We start from the raw sequence: 19,995 nt of genomic DNA, 5'->3' as shown, positions 1-19,995 counted from the left end.
TATTTAACCTTCATCAGTGACCTGGTGAGGGGATCCAGGGCACACCCAGCAGGGACACTGGGTTGGGTGGGAGATGTCTTGGTTTGAACAGACAGGTGTCTGCTGAAGAAGGCAGGAGCCTCCCCCGAAATGGAAAATGTAAACCCCCTCCCTCTGAATTGTTATAATTTTGAAATTAAGGGGTTCTCAGGCAAAGATATGGGAATAGGAATAACAGTTCTATATTAGGAAAAAATTAAAAATATGTATTAAATAATATGTAAAAATTAATTAGTACAAAAAAGAGTCAGATCCCATTGCCAGAGTCAGCAATGCCCTGAGCCCCTGTGGGTCAGGGAGGTGGCAGCAGCCCCATCCCAGGGTGGCTCAGCCCTCCTGCAGTGCCAGCTGTGCTTCTGCTGGAGCAGGATCCTGGACAAGGGGGAAGTTTTCCTCTGGAGCTCCAGGGCTGGGGGAGATGGGCCTGGGCTCCTCTGGGAATGCAGTGGGGAAGAAAGCTGCTCCTCTGGGAATGCAGTGGGGAAGAAAGCTGCTCCTCTGGGAATGCAGTGGGCAAAGGCTGCTGTGGGTTCCCAGGTCAGATTGTATCCAGGTAGGAATGCTCAGCTCCTCCCCTGGGCAGAGCATCTCCCCATGGATGATGGAATTTTCTCAGCCGTGCAGGGACACTCAGTGGCCATAGACAGCAGAGATATCCTGAAGGGAGGATGGGCTGTGGGAGAGATAAAGAAAAAACTGCCCCATGGACAGCAGAGAACTGCCCCACCTCTGACAGATGGAAATAAAATTCACACTTCTCTTACAACCCAGGACATGGAGGCTTGAAAAGCTCTGCAGAGCCTTTGGGTGGATCCCATTTGCCCAAGCAACCTGTGAGTGTCCAGGTGGTGTGGACTGACCATTTCTCTTGCATTCTGGGAGTTTTTTCTGCTCCCCATCCCTGCATTCCCCTGGCTGCCCTGAGAACAGGGTTTTGCTGTTAAAGACTGAAACAGAGAAGGTATTTGAAGCTTCAGCTTTCCACCACATCCAGCAAAGGATGGAGATTCTCCCTGCTGATGTATTTATAGGACTATTTTTTATTGTCCTTTACAGCAATAACCAGGTTAAGTTCTAGCTGGACTTTGGCCCTTCTTATTTTCGCCTTTCATAACCTCACAACATCCTTCTATTCCTGCTGTCTGCCTTCTGCTCTTCCAAACTTTAGGAATTCTCCTTTTCCTCTAAATTCCAGTCAATGCTCTCTGTCCAGGCAGGCTGGTCTTTTTCCTGCCTTGATTTATTGGGACAGGCTGCTCCTGTCCCTTCAGGATTTCCTTCCTGCAGGAAGTCCAGCCTTCCTGGACTCCTCTGCCCTGCAGGAAAGTCTCCCAAGGGAGTCTCAGCCAGGCTCCTGGACAGGCCCAATCTGCCCTCTGACAGTCCAAGGTGGCAGATCTGCTCTCCCCCTACTTCCTTCCAAGAATCAAAGCCAGGAATAACTTCTCGAGCCCAAAGAATAACAAAGTTAGTCATGTTCCCAGTTTAGGAGTAAATAAAGCTGTCCCTTCTGAGAGCTGATCTCCAGGGACAGTTCTGCCCCCAAGGAGCAGCACTTGGGGCTGCAATTTTCCAGCTGAACTCCTTAATAAATGCCTGGGTCCTTTGATGCTTTTCTGGAAGAGGAAGGCAACAGGAGGAGCTTGTTCCTGGGCCAAAGCTTTGTGGTCAAACAGCCCCTTGATGACGTTAAATGGCAGGAGAGGATGTCTGAAGTGTGAGAGACAGGAGAAAAGGACAGGACAGTTATCCAGGGTTGGGATCTTGTCAGATCTCACAGATAAATGGGCCCCCAGACCTACCCAGGGCTCCTGTTTAATAGGGACAGTGTGCAGGGAACACACTATAAACAGGTTCCCACTGTTTTATCAAACAGCCAGATCTGACAGAGCCTCCAGACCCATGGGCAGCTCCCAGATATCGAATTGCTCACTTGGCTCTTGTTTGTGAGAGATGTAAATCAATGTCCTGACTATTTGAGGATGCTGGAAATTGGTTTGCTCTTTCGAAAATGGAAGAGTTTGTCTCAGTGTGCTGGCAGAGTTCTCAGCAAGATTGCTGCTTTTACTCCTCTTAAATGCTGTCCTCACATTTGGCTACAGCTCCATTTCCTTCCTCTTGGGTGTTCATTGTGTGATATTAAGAATAATTTAGAAGCTGCTTACAGAGGGGCTGCAGCCTCATGACAGGACCTGTCCTCTGAGAGGCTGGGAAATATCTGCACTGAACTCAGAGAAACAAGATATTTAGAGGTCTTTTATTAAAAAAAGAATAGGCTAAACCTTTCTTCCTGTAGCATTTCCAGTGTTTTTTTCACAGCTCTGGTTCCAAAGAGCTCATTCTCTGTGTCTGTGCCTGAGTTTTGCTGTGGGTTTTGGAGAATAACAAATAACAATAACAGAGTGGGCAGAGACCAGGCCTGCAGCCACAAAGTCCTCTGCAGCTCTGTGGGGTGAAAGGTCTGTGATGGAGCAGAGCTTTGAGCAGGAATAGTTCTGCATCCAGTTGTTAAATTCTAATTGGTGTTTGAAATGTCTTTATTTTATCTCTGCTTTTTTTTGATTTTTTTTTTTTTTTAATTAATACGTTCTGGGTGTTTCTAGTTGCTTGTGCTGTAACTTGCTCATATTTAATTGAAAGAAGTGTGTGTGAGAGAGAAAAAAAGCACTGTTTGATCTTCCTGTTGTTCATTGTCAGATGATCATGGAATAGTTTGGAGTTGGAAGGGTCTTTTTAAAGGTCACCCAGTGCCACCCCTGCCATGGCAGGGACACCTCCCACTGTCCCAGGCTGCTCCAGCCCCAGTGTCCAGCCTGGCCTTGGACATTCCAGGGATCCAGGGGCAGCCCCAGCTGCTCTGGCAATCCCAGCCCAGCCAGGAATTCCTCATTCCCAATCTCCCATCCATGGCTGCCCTCTGGCAGTGGGAGCCATTCCCTGTGTCCTGTCCCTGCAGGCCTTGTCCCCAGTCCCTCTGCAGCTCTCCTGGAGCCCCTTCAAGCCCTGGAATGTGCTGGAAGCTCTGCCTGGATCCTTCCCTTCTCCAGGGGAACATTCCCAGCTCTCCCAGCCTGGCTCCAGAGCAGGATCCATCCTCACCTCACCCTCACCTGCTGCTCTGGCTTCAAATGTGAGACCAATGTGTGAGCCATGAGCTTGGTGTGAGCCACAGGTGCAGAGTTTGGGATCACAGTGCAGGAAGAAAGCAGCTTCTTGACTGACTGAGCCTGAGGCTGGTGTGAACTGGCACCCATTTGTTGACATTATTTATAAATTGGCACCATGCTTGGGCTGTTGTGTGCTTGATCTTGCTCTACCTTAGCCATGGTGCTGCTCCTCTGGTCAGAGCCCAGCTTCAGGCACCTCCCTGTGCCATTCCTCACTCCTGCCACATTCCTTCCACCCTTCTGCTGGATCTTTTGACATTTCTTCAGCTTCTTGGAAAAGTTTCACAGTAAAAAAAAAAAAAAAAATCTGTTGAGGAGTTGAAACCATGGGAGTCATCTGTCACCCAGCAGCCTTTTCAGAGCTCAGCCCCAGTCAGATGAAACAGCCTTTGGGTTTTAATTTTGATCCAAGGATCTGCCATAGTGGATGGCACAGTGTGTAGATCTTCCAAGATGCTTTTAATTCACTTTGCCTTGAAGACACTTACTTCACATAAGTGTTTAAATATATTTATTAAATGTTTCATCCAGTCTTTAACAGAGCCACGCTTTTGTTGTTGCTGGGTGTTATCTGTAAATTAAGAAATGTTGCTTAATGAACCTACTTAAAACAAGCAGAGTCTCTCTTGCTTTCCCATCCCCTGTCGCTTAGCAACAGGATTTCTCCCTGTGCAATCTCTGTTACTTCAGGACCATATCTGCAATATCCTCTCTAATTCTTCTCACTTTACCCTTCTAGAAGCCTTGCTGGAAGATTTGAGGAACTTCATCAACCCCTTGACAGACGTAATAAAGCAGAAAAAGATAAAATCAAACAATCAGTCACTTCGGCAGTGTAAACTTTGCTGAATTCATCAGCAGTCTCTTAAGCTTGATAGTGTTTGTAATGAAAATTCCTCTCTTGTGAAGAAAATAGCAAGGAAAACCAGCTGGGGTGGAAACTGAGGGGGTTTCAGCTCCTTGAAACACATTCAGGGGATTTGTAGGGATATTGTACTTTCTCATTTATGAATATCTTAATTGCAGCAGACTTCCTCTTATTTCCTAACACGGAATTCACACTATGAATTGTTCCTAAATCAATCCAGTGTTGTAACCAATGTTTTAATTATGTCCAGGGAAGCCCCCAGGCAAACAGAAAGTCCAAGTGTTTCTGGTTTCCTTGTTCATGCTTGGTTGCTCCACGTGCTGGGAGTTCTGTGAAGCCAGAGGAGCTCCCGTGCTGCTTCTTCAAAGTGCTGCTGTTGGGTTCAGCTGATAAAATCTGGGATTAAAATCTCTTCCAGTGCGAGACTCCAGCGTTCTGGAAATCAAAGAGGACACAGACCTGGATCCAGAGGAGAACAGCGCTGTCTTCATGGGAATCCTCATCAAGGGGCTGGCCAAGCTGAAGAAAATCCCAGAAACAGTGAAAGCCATCCAGGATCGCTTGGAACAGGAGCTCAAGCAGATTGTGAAGCGCTCCACCACTCAGGTGGCTGACAGCGGGTACCAGAGAGGGGAGAATATTTCCCAGGAAAACCAGCCTAGGTAAGGAGATTTCAACTCCCAGCCCTTGATTGCTGAAAAAAAATAATAAAAAAAAATCCTAATTGATAATATTATTTGAAATGAGAAAATTCAGCTCGGTGATTTCGAGTGTAGCAGAGTCCAATTAAGCTGATGCAGGTGCAAAGCTTTGAAATCATGTATGGAACTAATTCTATCACAAATGTATGGCCAAGTCTCTAATTGTTTTGCAGCCCCATTTACATTAATAGCAAGGTGTGGAAGCCAACTGAGCACTGTGTTTGTGCTGCTCCTCAGAATTCACTGGAACTGGCCTTTGGAAGGAAAGGATTCCAGCAGGAATCTCTTCCAGCTGAAATATTCATCTCCACATTGTCGTATCATTGTCCAAAGGGAATTAATGGCAGAAAAGTAAAGTGTGTATCTTCATTATATGCAATATTTGTAGTGGGAAATCACTCCCAAGGAAAACATCTTCTTGATAAGAACTCCATTTTAATTCCTCTCATTAGCACTGCTGTGGAAACAATTCTGTTTTGAAGACTTTGTAGAGATACACTGCTGATATTCAGTGAAAATGAGCTTTATTTGGATGGGTCAGAAGGCAGAGTTTTAGTTTCTGATGCCAGAAGTGTAACATATTCTTGATACTTGTTTTATGAACCAGTCTGGAGAGCTTGTGTGGCTCCTGGTTGTCTGTTGGAATTGATAAATTGGAGCAGATCATATATCAATGCCATTAACCTGCCCAGAGGGTTGAGTGAGGCACACAAAGGTTTAATGGGTTTTGGCATCTGTCGCAGAGCGTGAGCCTTTAAGATGCTCATATTCTAGAGCCATGGAAAGTGTCCTGAATTCCTGTGGAATACAGACATAATTAGAACTGGTTCTAAAGCTAAATCACACGTGAAGTTTACAGCAAGCAGGTGAATTCATTTATATTGAAAAGAATAAATTACAACATGGAAGGGTGTCCCCACCCCTTAAATTAGCTTCGGTTTTAAATCAAAGCTCAGAGACTTTCCTACTGTCAAGGGAGAAATAAATCTGAACAAGGCCCTGCTGCTTCTACAGAGCAGAAAGACCCCAAATAAGTATATAAGTAAGACCCCAAATTTGAGCATAATGCAGTGCCAGGAGAGCTGAACTGTTCATGAGGCTGAAGGATGATCCCTGAAGTCCCTTCCAACCCAAACCATTCTGTATCTGAGTATGAGGCTGATGATCTGCTTGGGGAAATTTTGGTGTAATTCCTTTTGAGGCCCCATGCAGCAATGATTTAGAGCCCCTCTCATCGTACAAGACAGAAATGATTTGTAGAACCTGGCCAGAAAAGCTGCAGATCTGATAGCAGTCACTGCTGATCTCATTCTTCCTACTTTTTAAATTTAACTCTCTTTCCCTTCCTTCCTTCCTTAATAAGCTTTTCCATGTAGCTTTGTGCTGCCATCTTTTACATTGGTGTATAAAAATATTGTTAATTACTCCCAGATTTTTAAACTCAATATTTTTCTGGTTTGTGATGACTCTTTGAGTGCTCTCTCAGATCCTCAGAGCTTCAGGAAGGGCAGGAGCGGGTCCCAAGTGGCTCCTTGTCCCTGAGGGAAGATAACTTTGAAAACTCTGCCTGAATCTCACCAAGTTTTAGCTGATCTCAGCTTTAAGTGGACAATTTTAAAGCCTAAGGAAATTCTCTAACATTTTTAGATCTCTGTGCTTGAAAGCAGTTTATGGAGAAAGGCTTAACTATAGGAATTGCCACTGCCTTATCCTTAATGAGTGGCTCATTAGTCACACTTTCACATTTAGAAATCCTTATCTGGGGTTGTGGAGGACAAAATGTCCCAGAAGAGGCCGTGTTGAGTTTCCTTGGGGTGCTGCTGCACAAACCTGTGGGACTCTCCTGAATTTTGGAAGAGTTTGCACTTCAGAATAACAATGTGGGTGGATGCCTACTTGAGGGACAGATTTATGGGACATTTTGGTAAGGAAACATTAAAAATCTGGTGTATGAAGAGATGGGAGATTGACACTTTTGCTCCTGAATCCTCTTGCTTGGATTCCATGTGCTTTTCTCTACACATCCATATTATATTTTGACTTTTGCCCTCATCTCCAGGCTTTGAAATAAACCCAAGAATTATGTCCAGGCCACCTCTCTGGCCATCACACTTCACTCCTATTATTTCCTGGACCATGGAAGTCCCTTCTGGGTGTGTCACTGTCCCCAACACATTTCCCTCTCTCTGGCTGCTGGGATTATGAGGTGTCTGTGACAAATTTTCCTGTCACTGAGTGTCCCTGTTCAGCTCAGGGCACTCCCTGCTCCAACCCCATCCAGGCTAGACTATTTGATGCAATTTGCAATTTGTATTGATGCCATTTGATGGGTTTTGTCTTGTTGCCTCTGTCTCTTTTGGGTCACCTTCTTTCAAAAATGACCTGACAGATTTATAGGACTTTTGGGGAAAAAGAAATAAGATAATAGGTGCTGGCTAAGCTGAAAGCAGGGAGATGTGGGATATTGAAATCTTTACATGTTAGCTCTGATAAGTAATGCTGGCTTTCCAATAAAAACTGTTTTTTCTCAAAATCTTCAGAATTTATATTTTTTTTTTAAAGCTGACATTTCCCTAATTATTTTTTTGAAGGTTAGCTTTGTCCCTGAGCCACAACATCTGTAACAAAAAAAATAAAACAGCCACAGAAATAAAGAGTCCCTGGAACCAAGATACCTATTCAAACAAAACCCAATAAATTGTGTATGGATCCATTTTCTTGATATTTCAGGATAGCAGCAAATGCTGAAAAATGTGACACTATGGAACCAAATTAGTTCTCTACCAGTGAGAAAATGTTCTCAGTGCCAGCCCAGCTTCTTCCAACATGAAAACTCAGTTATCCACACACCTCCTTGCTGCCACAGGAAAGAACCGTTTTGCAGAACTGAACTACCTGGAGAGTTGGACAAGTTCACTTTATTCTCACTAGGTGAGCCTGAATTTTGTTTATGGAGCCACGACTGAGGTGATACTGCACTGATCAGACCCTTTTTTCTTTGGAATTCCAGTGTCTCCCACATTCCAGGCTGATGGATGTGAAATCCTCCATTTTCTCAGTGGTAGAGAATTAATTTGGTTCCATAGTGTCACATTTTTCAGCATTTGCTGCTATCCTGAAACATCAAGAAAAGGGATCCATACACAATTTATCGGGTTTTGTTTGAATAGGTATCTTGGTTCCAGGGGCTCTTTATTTCTGTGGTTCTTTTATTTATTTTTTTTTTTTTTGTTACAGATGTTGTGGCTCAGGGCCAAGGCTAACCTTGAAAAAAAAAATAATTAGGGAAATGTCAGCTTTAAAAATACCCAAAAATTAGAAATTGTGAAGATTTGAGAAAAAACAGTTTTTATTGGAAAGCCAGCATTTCTTATCAGAGCTAACATGTAAACATTTCAATATCCAGAAAGGTTAGAAAGTAAGCCCAATGTTTTCTACAGCTCAAGTATTTCTGTAATGAGTATTTTGTCCCTTACAATAGAAGCTCTTAGCACTTCAAAGAGAAGTGGCCAGAATCTTGCTGTAATATTTAGCCTCAAAACATGGTATAGATTTATAATCATTAAATAAAAATGCAAAAAAGTCAAATTGAGACTTTTGAGTGGAGAAGGTCACAAATTAATTCAGAGGGCTGGAGCCAGGCTGGGAGAACTGGGGGTGCAAGGCTCCAGGGAGAGCTTCCAGCACATTCCAGGCCCTGAAGGGGCTCCAGCAGAGCTGCAGAGGGACTGGGGACAAGGCCTGCAGGGACAGGACACAGGGAATGGCTCCCACTGCCAGAGGGCAGCCATGGATGGGATCTTGGGAATGAGGAATTCCTGGCTGGGCTGGGATTGCCAGAGCAGCTGGGGCTGCCCCTGGATCCCTGCAATGTCCAAGGCCAGGCTGGACATTGGGGCTGGAGCAGCCTGGGATGGTGTCCCCAAACCCATTCCCTGTTCCTGCGAGCACTGATGGTGCTGGAGAAGGAGTGGGAGCAGCTCCTGCCGTGTCCTGCCCTGGGGATCTCAGCTCCTGCTGGGCAGACTTGGAGCATGTGGTGGCTCCAAAGCTGCTGCAGGAAATGTGATGGAGCCTGTCTGTCAGAGCTACAAGTGCCTAACATATGGATTTGGGAAGTGTTATCTTCACGTTTTGGTGGGGTTATGTGGGGACTCGAGTTGCTCATTCAACGGCGCTGAACTCCAGCGGGATTTTTCTGTTCTCCAACAGTGAAAAGTGTGATGGTGCTGCCTCGTCACAAACTGCTCAGGACTTTGCAAAGGTGCTTTAATTGTGATAATTGGGCAGTAGGGAATGATAGAAGCAGGTACAGTGCAGTACGTTTAGATGATGTTATAGCTACAAAACATATATGGGGGTAAAATCATAACAAGTGATGAGGGTTGATTTCACAGAATCACAGAATAATGAGGTTGGAAGAGACCTCTAAGATCATCAAGTCCAACCTATGCCCTGACACCTCAACAAGACTATAGCACCAGGTGCCATGTTCAGTCTTCTTTTAAACACATCCAGTGATGGTGATTCTACCACCTCCCTAGGAACACAATTCCAGTACTTTATTATTCTTTCAGTGAAAATTTTTTTCCTAATATCCAACCTAAACCTTCCCTGACGTAGCTTGAGACTGTGTCCTCTTGTTCTGTCAGCGTGTAGCTTTCTGATATTTCCTGTCATTTGAAACCTGCCATATTCATTTAATAACTCAAAGAGAATTCCTTTTATCCTGGTTGTGTGGGGAAGTCAGTTTTTATTGCTTTTTTTCTGGGGGAAGAGCAGATTGTTTCCCTCCCTACCTGGAGTCTCACAGTGGGCTCTAATATTATGTTAGTCCAGTTTAATTACTGTGGAGTTATGAGTGGGTTTTGTCTTCCCTGTAGCCCAAAACAGGACACTTTTAAAGTGAGTAATGCTGATGGAGGGAAGGGAATGAGGAGAAAAATCCTCAGGAATGTTCAGACAGCAAATCTGAGCTGAAATGAGTCCCCTGAGCCCACAGAGAGGTGACCTCCCCGTGTCACAAAACAGGACATGAAACTACCTGCCCTGCTGTGAGCTTGGGGAACGTTCCCGTGTTGGAATTCAAAATGTCCCTCAGACATTTTTGGGTGTTCCGGGTCCAGGTCAGAAGCATTTGAGATCCTGGCAGGCAGCTGGAAACAGCTGTGATTTTGGATTTGAACCACGGAACGATTTACCAACCTTGCAGGAAGAACAAGAAGTCACAAAAGTTTAGATATTAGAGTAGAAGCAGTCACAAAGTAGAGGGAAGAATTTTTGAGTGCCGTACAGGGGGGGTTTAGTTTTGTACATGGGGGTCAGAAGTTTAAGATGGAGGGATCTGGGCCTGCCCTGTCCTCCCTCTTTCTCCTTCCTTACCTCCATGTTCTTGGTGATGTTGGCACTCACAGATTGGTTTAGAGTAGAAAGGCACCATTTAATATGGGTAATAGGCATTGGGGATAAACTGTACCCATGTAACACGTAATGTACCATATAAAAGATAGAAAAGCACCATTTAATATAGGTAATAGGCATTGGGGAAAAACTGTACCCATGTAACACGTAATGTACCATATAAAAGATAGAAAAGCACCATTTAATATAGGTAATAGGCATTGGGGACAAACTGTACCCATGTAACACGTAATGTACCATATAAAAGACAGCACAGCCCTGGGTGGGGAGAGAAGAAGCAGTCGGGAGTCAGAGAGGATGTCAGGGTGTGTGTGTGCCTCTGCCTGAGCTGTGAGCAAACCACAGCAGCCTGAGAAGAAAATCTTTTAGATAACTTGCAATAAACTGCCTTGAGACTGAACAACAGAGACTGCTGAGCCTTTCTTTGGAAGCTCGGGTTGGAGGAGAGACTTTTCCACCACACAGAGCCACTCCACAACCTCGGGTGGTCTTCAACATTCCAGAAGTTTAGCAGAGCTGTTGATGTGTTTCCCAGGTTGCTGCTGGAGCTTCTGGAGCTGCTCTTTGACAAGTTCAATGCCGTGGCCGCCGCGCACTCGGTGGTGCTGGGCCACCTGCAGCAGACCGTGGCCTCCCCCTGCAGTCAGCACGACGGGGAGATCAAGCTCTACGACATGGTGGACGTGTGGGTGAAGATCCAGGATGTCCTGCAGGTAAGAATCCCTCAGGTGGGCACGTTTTCAGCTTGGAGCATAGCTGTAACAAATGCAAAATAATACAAAAAAACCCCATGTCTATGTTTGAAAAGACAGGAGTCTGTGAAGGAAGGAAATGGAAAAGGTAAACCCCCTCCCTCTGAATTACTACAATTTTAAAATTAAAAGGCTCTCAGGCAAAGATATGGGAATGGGAATAACAGTTCTTTACTAGGAAAAAAAACTAAATTAAAAAAAAATGTAATTAGTACAAACAAAACTAGTGATGGAGTCAGAAACCTGACACCCTGAGAAGTCAGCGTGTTGGTGATAGTCCAGTTAAATGGTGGCTGCTCCTCCTGGAGTGGCAGATGAAATGCCGCTGAAGTGGTGATCTCTAGAAGGGTGGAGTTTTCTCTGAAGGTCTGGTAGTAGTTTGGCCTGGTCTTCCTCTGGGAATTCAGCAGAAAAGAAGCTGCTCCTCTGGGAATCCAGGAAAGGGGCTGCACAGTGTCCCAAAAATGCTGATTTTATGCAGGTAGGGCTGCTTGGCTCCTCCCTCTGGGCGGAGCATCTCACCATGGGCTGATGTAACTTCACCAGTCATGCAGTGATCATTCAATAGTCCATTAACAGAAGATATCTCCCTGGAGGGAGACATTGTTCTTGGAAGAGATAAGAAAACTGCCCAACCTCCAACAGATGGTAATAGAATACATGCTGATCTTACAAGCCAGGACACCCCATAAAATACAAAAATACAAAACCCTTTTAGAACCGTGCCAGAGAATACCTGTCGTGCTCAACGCTCAGCAGTGCTGGGATTTATCTTTGGGGCTTTTTGGTAAGTGGCCATATTTATAACAGATTGTAGAACTCCAAAATGCTGAAATATCAGCAAAAAAAAAAAGAAAATCCTGAGGATTCATCCTTATGGTGTTTGGAAAGGTTGATTCCTTTTGCCTACCAAGTGATTTATCAGCAGCTTTCAAAGTGACATTTTTGTTCTGTGTTACCATGTCATGCCTGTCTTATAAAGTGTCACAGCTCTAATGGCTTGTCTTCTGCTGTCATTATGGCTGGGTTTAGGCAGCTCAGACACTTGCTGCCGGCGTGTTTGCAGCAAATTCTTATTTGATTCTTCCTCTTAACTGCAAGAGACTAAAGCTGTGCCTTGCTTAGGCTTTATTCAGGTGCTGTGCCTCTCACCCAGGGATCTGTGGCTCTCTCAGGCAGCAGAGCTCTCATCTGTCACATCTGTTCTCTCATTCTTGCTGTGCTGTATGTTTTGTGTTATGCTAAACACATGTTTGGTATTTTTTTTTAAATTTGTTTATTTGGAGATTACCTTTCTACATGGTGCACAGATGTGGAACTTCACCTTCCATGTGATAGAGGAGGTCAAAGAAGTGAGCCTGGCGTTATTTACAGGAGGTGGAAGGATTTATGTTGGTCATTCCAGTTCTGGGCTGGTGATGGAAAATGCTCTCTGCCTTCTGCCCTAACTCCCTTTTCCAGTTTTGGGCTGCTTTGTAGCTGTTGCTCTGCAGGATTGTTTTACTGTGCAGTGATGCATTTTTTTTTTTTTTTTGCCTTACCCAAATATCCCCATGATTTTAAACACTTAGACATGATAAATGTAAGGTGTGGGCCTTCAATCCCCTTCACTGACTCCTTACCCACATATTTGTCTTTCTAGAGGAATTCTTATCAAAGAAATCTCCATCACTTTTCCCAATGCCACAAACTTGCAGCTCCCTTCAATACTGTTCTTGCAAAAATTTCCTTGAAAATGTCCAGCAGAGGTTCATGAGGGGTTTTCTGAACACCAGAAAATGTCACACAGCTGAAGTGGGAATAAATAAGGGAAGAATAGAAGAGAAGAATTAAATGTAAGGATATGTGGAATGGGTTTGTGATGAGGAATCTGCAGCCACCTTCCTGTGACCCATGAGGCCCAGAAAAACTTTGAGCTTTGAGTTCTGCAGATTTTGCTCCAGAAAGACAAAACCCTGGAGTAAGAACACTCCCAAGATTGTTCCTCCAGTGTAACAGAACATCAAGGCTGGATATTCCCATCCTCTGTGGGAGTTTGGGGTGGGTTCAGTCAAAAATTTGAGTGATTTCTATGGCTGTTCCTGAACACCATTGCTGGAACTCAGAGCCTGTGGAGGTGTGAGCACTGAGGAGTGAAAGTTCTTTCTGTGCTGGGCAGACAGTGTCTGACCAAGGAAAAAGTGTGCCAAGAAAAACAAAAACATTCCACTTGGAAAGGTTTCATCATTCTTGGGTGTCAGAGGGAGTCGGAAAAGCTTCCAGGAGAGCTTTTACAATGCATAAAAGCTGCATTTTAAGATCCAGGATCTCTTGCTGGTTTAAGGTAAGAGATGAGCACTGGCTGGCATGAAAGGGAGGAAATGCTCCATTTCTTTGTTCAAAATCTTGTCAGTGTTTGTACCTTAGTTCCACTGGAGTGGCTTAAAATATTTTTACCTTCGAGTGTAAGAAAACCTTTGATCCCAAAGCCTAAATTATCTCTAACCCGCTTTTCTGTGTAAGGATAATTTTTGGAGAGGAGATCTTAGGTTTGTAGCAGAGGGAGCAGAAAACTCAGTTTTAAAAGTGTCTAAAGCTGTTGGGGGAGGCTGAAAACTTGGAGGAAGTGGCTCAGGGAAGTGATGCCATTCCTTCAAGCCTCAAAGAATGGAATTTAGTCAGCACAGCAGAATAATCTCACACGAGTGCAGTTCCCAGGGATAATGTTCTGTACGTGTGCATTGTGCATCTCTGCATGTGGAATTCCTTACAGCAGGGTTATCTCTCCAGATCTTCACAAAAGCTCGTGGTGGGCTGCAAATTGGGGTTTGTGGGGGATGAGTTGTTTTCTGCAGTTCATTTTTGGAGTTGGATTTCTGAAAGCTCCCTAATAACTGCACCAGGCACTCTGGTGTAGTGTGAGAGGTGGCTCAGCGTTGAGCATGTTGAGGTACAAAACATGCAGATATGAAATATTTTTGACCTTCTTTGAGAATGGAGAAATAACAAAGAACACAGATGACCTTTTCCAGTTGGTAGGGCAGTGCTAGAAAACAAAAAAAAGCAGTTTGTCAAAATATTAGAGCAGTCTTGTTCAGGAAAACAGTTTGAAATTATTTCCTTGTCTCACAGCCAGCGTAGCCCTTGGTCATTTTGTTCCATCAATGGGGGGAAATTTGTTTAAATTTTAACTTAAAAGTTTGGCATTTTGTGTGGAGCTAATTGAGCTCTTAAGTGGTGGAGTGGGTGGAAAATCTTCCTGGACAACCTCATTAATGCAGGATCAGGGCCTTGGCTGGAGAGAACTGGGAGCCACGTGCTGATGTCAGTGCTCGTGTCGGGATAAATAGTGAGGGAATTCTGAGGTTTTCTGGGATGATTCCTGTGCTGGATCATACAGGAATGTTGGAATGAGTCTCTCTGCTCTGGAGCCAGCCTGGCAGAGCTGGGAATGTTCACCTGGGGAAGGGAAGGATCCAGGGAGAGCTTCCAGCACATTCCAGGGCCTGAAGGGGCTCCAGGAGAGCTGCAGAGGGACTGGGGACAAGGCCTGCAGGGACAGGACACAGGGAATGGTGCAGGACCCTGCTGCAGGAGAAGCCACCAATGACTTGTCCTGTTGGTGACATGACCAGTTAACAGCTCAGGCTGGAGCTGTTTGCCTCCAAGGAGGAGATCTTCTCTCCTTTCTTAGTGGTGAATTTGTAGTTGATGATTCTCAATTTTTTGGGGTCTGTATTTTTCTCCCTCCCACAGAAGAGAGGGAAAATCACACATATTTTCTTTGGGACATAAATCTTTAGCAGGCTCTCTGCTGGGCTGTCTGCTGAGAAGACACTGACAACTAATATGTTCCTTTTTTAGGGGGTTTTGTGTCTAATGCTTTCCTGTGTTTTCCAAAATTTGTGTCATTTAGCAACCCAAACATTGCTGAAACCATAAGGAAACTGGGGAAGAAGGAGCTGAAGCCTCCTCTCTGCCCACACACTCCTGTTATGCTACTGCAGATCTGGGGATAGCAGACACAGCCTTGAGAAACCTCTCTCAAGGATGCTCCACCATCCTCATACCCCTCCTTATCTAAAGGAATGGCATTTGATGGAGAGAGCAGGGGAATGGGATCATTTTGTGCCTCACATCTGGGCCTGATGCTGGGCAGTGGGAGTGATCTGCCAGAAAAGCTGCATTTAAATTGCGTTTGCTGTGTCACACTTGGCCAGGGGTCCTGGGAGAGCACTTGGAGATGAATTTCAGGGCTCTGCTGCAAGAACCTGAGTCCCTGACTGGTTTTTAAGGGAATTAATGGCATCAAATCCTGGCCAGCTTGGGCACCAAGGTGAGCAGGGGAACATCTGTGCAGTTCAGCTGATGCCCTGTGAAGGCTGAGCTGGAGCAGAGGCTGGGCAGAGCTAAAGAATAAATTCGGGATTTATGAAAAGCATGGATCCACCAGAGCCCAGCCAGGGCTGCACCCAAGATGAACCAAAATGGCCCCAAAATGCACGAGCGCTCCCGGGGGCTCTCCCTGGGATCAGTTCTGCTCCATTGGCACCTTGGAGTTCATTGTCCCATTCCAGCTTTAGCCCAGGCAGTCCCATCCTGCTTGTTTTTCTCTCTCCAGCCCACGTTGTTTGTGCTCCTGGGCTGAGATTTGGATCATTTGTCCTTGGTCCCAGCTGGAGCAGGAATTGTTTTGTCCCCCTGCTCTGTGCACAGAGCTCACCATCCCATAATATGAAGGCCAGACCCACACACTAAAGCAGCTCAGAATGTGAAAATAGAAAAGCCAAACCTGAGGCCTCCCAGCCACATGCCACATCCACAGGGCTTTGCCATCCCTGCAGGAATGGGAATTCCAGCCCTGCCTCGGGCAGCCCATCCTGTGCTTGGGAACCTTTCCATGGAGGAATTGTCCCCAGCACCACCCTGAACCTCCCTGGCACTGCCCGAGGCTGCTCCCTCCTGTCCTGCCCCTGTCCTGGCCATGGAGCTCCAGACTGACCTCGTGTTCCCTGCTTGGCCTTCCCAGCCCCCTCTGGAGAAGGATCCAGGTGGGACCAAAGCCAAACCTGGCCCTACAAGTTGGGCTGTGCCTGGGGCCAGGGTGCTGTGCCAATCCCACATGGATATTCCATGGACTCCAGGAGTCACACACGGGATCTGACACAACAAAACCCCAAACCTGGATCCACCTGAGGTTCTGCCCATGTTTGTGCTCCTGGGCTGAGATTTGGATCATTTGTCCTTGGTGCCCAGCTGGAGCAGGAATTGTTTTGTCTCCCTGCTCTGTGCAGAGAGCTCATCATCCCATAATATAAAGCTCCTAACTACACACTTAAGCAACACAGAATCTGAAAAATATAAAAGCTAAAACCTGAGGCATCACAGCAGCCTCAGTTACTCAGTGGGAAAGGTGTGGAGAGGTTTCATTCCCCATCCCAGCCTCTGCCAGCTGTGCTGTCATCCCACTGCTTCCTTTTCCACAGCCCAGGATGCTCTCCTTGCTCTGGCAGCATTCTCCTGTCAGGAATCTGATTTCAGGGAGTTGGTTTGGCCAAGGGTTTGCTGCTGGCTGCTCTTTCTGCTCGCTCAGGTCCCTGAACTGTGGCAGGGCTGGCACAGGAGCAGGCGAGGGAGGGAAGGCACCGTGGAAAAGGGAAGGGAAAAGGTTCTTTCCTGGCAAGGGAAGGGTTTTGCATCAGCTGAAGCTGCTCCGTGGAGCTGCTCATGGAAAACCCAAGTGGTTTTTGCTGGCTTGCTCAGCACAGGTCTGAACCTTTGCATGTAAAGCTGAATGAGCCGTTTGTGACACACTTGGTACTCAGAAAGTCAAATCAGCTCTTTGCATGAGAGCTGTTAATGTGCCATAAATCTTGGCTGGAATGCCAGAGCAATATCTGAAATTGCTGCTGCCTTTGGGGAGTTCACCAGGTGATGTTTTGAACCCAAAGCAGTTATTTTTCACAAAGTGGCTCCACAAATATTTAATGGCTTTGTGGTCATCCTCCAAATAATGGGCCTGACAATCTTTGTGGTTCTTTTTGAATGGTCTGAAGTGTCTGGAACTGCTGCCCTTGGACTCCTGTCTGGTTTGTCTCATTAATGCTCATCTCCTTGAGAGAATGTTGGTCATAAAAGGGGTTTGTCTGGAGCTTTAAAAAACAAATACAGCTTCACTCAGTCTCTAGCAGGAGAAAGTGAGGAGGGAGAATTCCACTCCTCACAATACTGATATTTAAAAATGGAATTTAAATAATTGGATGCTTTTCCCTCCTCCCTGTTATTTGACATGAGCTCAGCATAGGCAGGAATAAATCCAGCAGGGTGTTACAGTGTTTTCTGCAAATATGTGCTGCTAAGAACATGAGAATTTCTGGGGAAGTTTATGGTCCAGGAAGAGTTTCATCTTTCTGGATCTAAGAAAGGACCAACTGATTTTGCAGGAAGGTATATATTTTTTAATTTTGGCCTAAACAAAAAGATTTATAATGTCCTGTCCTCCCCCTCCCCCACTAAAATGTTTTATAGATTAGCTCCAATTTACCTAAAAATTCAAGTATTTTTGCAGTTACAAACAGCAAATAAATTGGTGCTTTTGTTTAGCTCTTAGGAAGATGCAATTGGAATTTGGGATGGTGGAAATGGCCTTGGTAAAGGTGAAAAAACACATCAGGAAGTGCAGAGAGATTTCATGTAATCACTGGAAGGGCACAAGAGATGGCAATGGCATCTGGCCTTTAAAAAAACAAAGAATATGAAGTAGAAATGCCCCAGATTGATCTGTTTTCTCTCTGACTGGATGATCCTGGCTGAGCTGTGTTCAAAACTAACTGAATTATGTAGTAACAGGTGCCTGGATGAGCTCCAGAGCTGAGCTGGCTGCAGACATTGGATTCTTTTCTTTCCCAGGAATGTCCCTTGTTGACCGAGCTGTGCCATATTTTATTTTATATTCTGTTAGCAGGGTGACAGAGCAGAATTTTTCTCCCTCACTCCTGCATTAACAACTTTTGTTTGGACACATTTTATCCCGGAGCTGTTGATCCAGTGCATTTCATAAACATCCAACATTTATGCTGAAGTTCAAAGAAATCAAGCCCAGAATAAAAATTATTTGTTTGAACAATGCGCAGTCACTTGTGTAGCTCATTGCAGAGGAGGTCAATGGGCTTTGGGGAGATTTTAAAAAATATTAACTCCTTTAATGAAATATTTGCAGGTTTATGAGCAAGGAAAAAATTCATCATCTTTGTTCTATGCTGTAGAGCATCAAGCTGCTCTGAACTTCATTTAAGGTGGATTTTCCTTTTAATTGTTTATCACATTTATTACATTATAGTTTTAAAGGTGTTTTGTAGTTTATGCCTAAATATTCATGTAACTCAAGCCATGTGAGTTAAAAGCAACTTCAACCCTGCTGAAGGTGCTGAAAAAGGTGCCCAAATTCTTGGAGAGAGAAATAATTTCAAAAAGCTGTTTGCTGGAGTCGTGAAAGTCAAAGTCAGCTCTGCTGGGTGTTAGGCTGAGAGGAAAAGGTTGGGAATGCAGGATAGGGAATGACACATTCCCTACTTTGTTATTTGGCTGTTGGCACGAAACCTGTGCCTTGTGAACCCTGGGCCATCATTAAATTCTTTTTAATTGATACAACTTGAGAACACTGCATTTTTTCCAGTTTTTTTTTCCCAGTGATGCCACTTGGAAGCTTTTCTTTCTCAAGTTGGAAGATTCTCTGATAAGGACTAAGAGGGGGTGTGAAGTGACCACCACACCTGATGTGACTCTATGATTCCAACAGCAATGTGAATTTTGGAAATAAAGGGTGCAGAATTCCCAGCCTGTACAGGGCTTGTTAGGCTGCATCTTCTTGGAGATGATAAATAATGGGATGGTGTGGAAAAAATGGAAATTCTGCTGCAGATTTATGCTGTATCTTTTATTTTAACCATTTTTGAACAGTTTTGTCAGCTCTGATGTGGATTCTTTTCCCCCTCTGTTTTCTGTCAGTGTCTCCTGCACTTCATCCCTGCTGTCAGCTGGAATTAGGAGGTGCTACAAGGAGTTCATCAGCATTTGTGGACATGTTTTATAGGACTATAAACCTCTCTTTTGATGTGCTGAGCTCATACTCTGTCCCTGTGTGAGTGTCTTTAAGCAGTGACGTGTTCTGATGCCCTGTGGAGGCTGAGCTGGAACAGAGGCTGGACTAAAGAATAAAGCAGGGATTTATTAAAGCATCTCCTCCACGGATCCACCTTGGGCAGCACCAGAGCCCAGCCAGGGCTGCATCCAAGATGAACCAAAATGGCCCCAAAATGCACGAGCGCTCCCGGGGGCTCTCCCTGGGATCAGTTCTGCTCCATTGGCACCTTGGAGTTCATTGTCCCATTCCAGCTTTAGCCCAGGCAGTCCCACCCTGCTTGTTTTTGTCTCTCCAGCCCACGGTGTTTGTGCTCCTGGGCTGAGATTTGGATCATTTGTCCTTGGTGCCCAGCTGGAGCAGGAATTGTTTTGTCTCCCTGCTCTGTGCAGAGAGCTCACCATCCCATAATGTGAAGCTCAGACCCACACACTAAAACAGCTCAGAATGTGAAAAATATAAAAGCTAAACCTGAGGTACCAGTTCCCTTCCCAGCACCATCAAACCACTGTGAAAGCAAAAACGCCAAAAACTCCTGGTGTCCTCCCTGTAGGATTCCTCCTCTGGCAGCAGAGCTGAGGGATCCATGCAGGCAAACTCCTGCTAATGGGAAAGAGGAGTTGATCTCCAGAGAAAATGTTTGGAGATTGTTTTGTTTGAAAGCCTTTTCTGCTCCTGTGCTGTTCTCCTTGTGCTTACCATGTATGACATTTACAAAACCTTAGGGTAGAATCTTATTTTTTTGTGAGGTTTTCCAGCTATTGCTGTTTCTTTCCTTATAGGAAATATCTGCTTTTATTTTGAGGCCTGAAGGCTTTTTTTTTTTGTTTGTTTTGTTTTGTTTGCTTGTTTGGTTAGTTGTTTTTTTTTGTGATGTAGGAAGCTACAGAAATGCATCAACCAAAATTCCTCCAGAATCATAGAATGG

General features: G+C 45.0%; 1 protein-coding gene across 3 annotated transcripts in view; it reads left to right on the top strand.

The window, feature by feature from the left end:
• The window catches only part of EXOC4 (exocyst complex component 4), a 318,257-nt gene that overhangs the window by 47,274 nt on the left and 250,988 nt on the right, over positions 1 to 19,995 (top strand). For all 3 annotated transcript variants that reach the window (XM_072918507.1, XM_072918496.1, XM_072918499.1), the window contains 2 exons: positions 4,493 to 4,736; positions 10,732 to 10,909. In XM_072918507.1, coding sequence (XP_072774608.1) covers positions 4,493 to 4,736; positions 10,732 to 10,909 — 422 coding nt within the window. The remainder of the gene's footprint in view (positions 1 to 4,492; positions 4,737 to 10,731; positions 10,910 to 19,995) is intronic.

This window comes from Taeniopygia guttata, chromosome 1A (assembly GCF_048771995.1).
Source record: "Taeniopygia guttata chromosome 1A, bTaeGut7.mat, whole genome shotgun sequence".
Lineage (NCBI taxonomy): Eukaryota > Metazoa > Chordata > Aves > Passeriformes > Estrildidae > Taeniopygia > Taeniopygia guttata.
The sequence above is the reverse complement of the archived record's forward strand: the minus strand, read 5'-3'. Positions and strand labels throughout refer to the sequence as shown.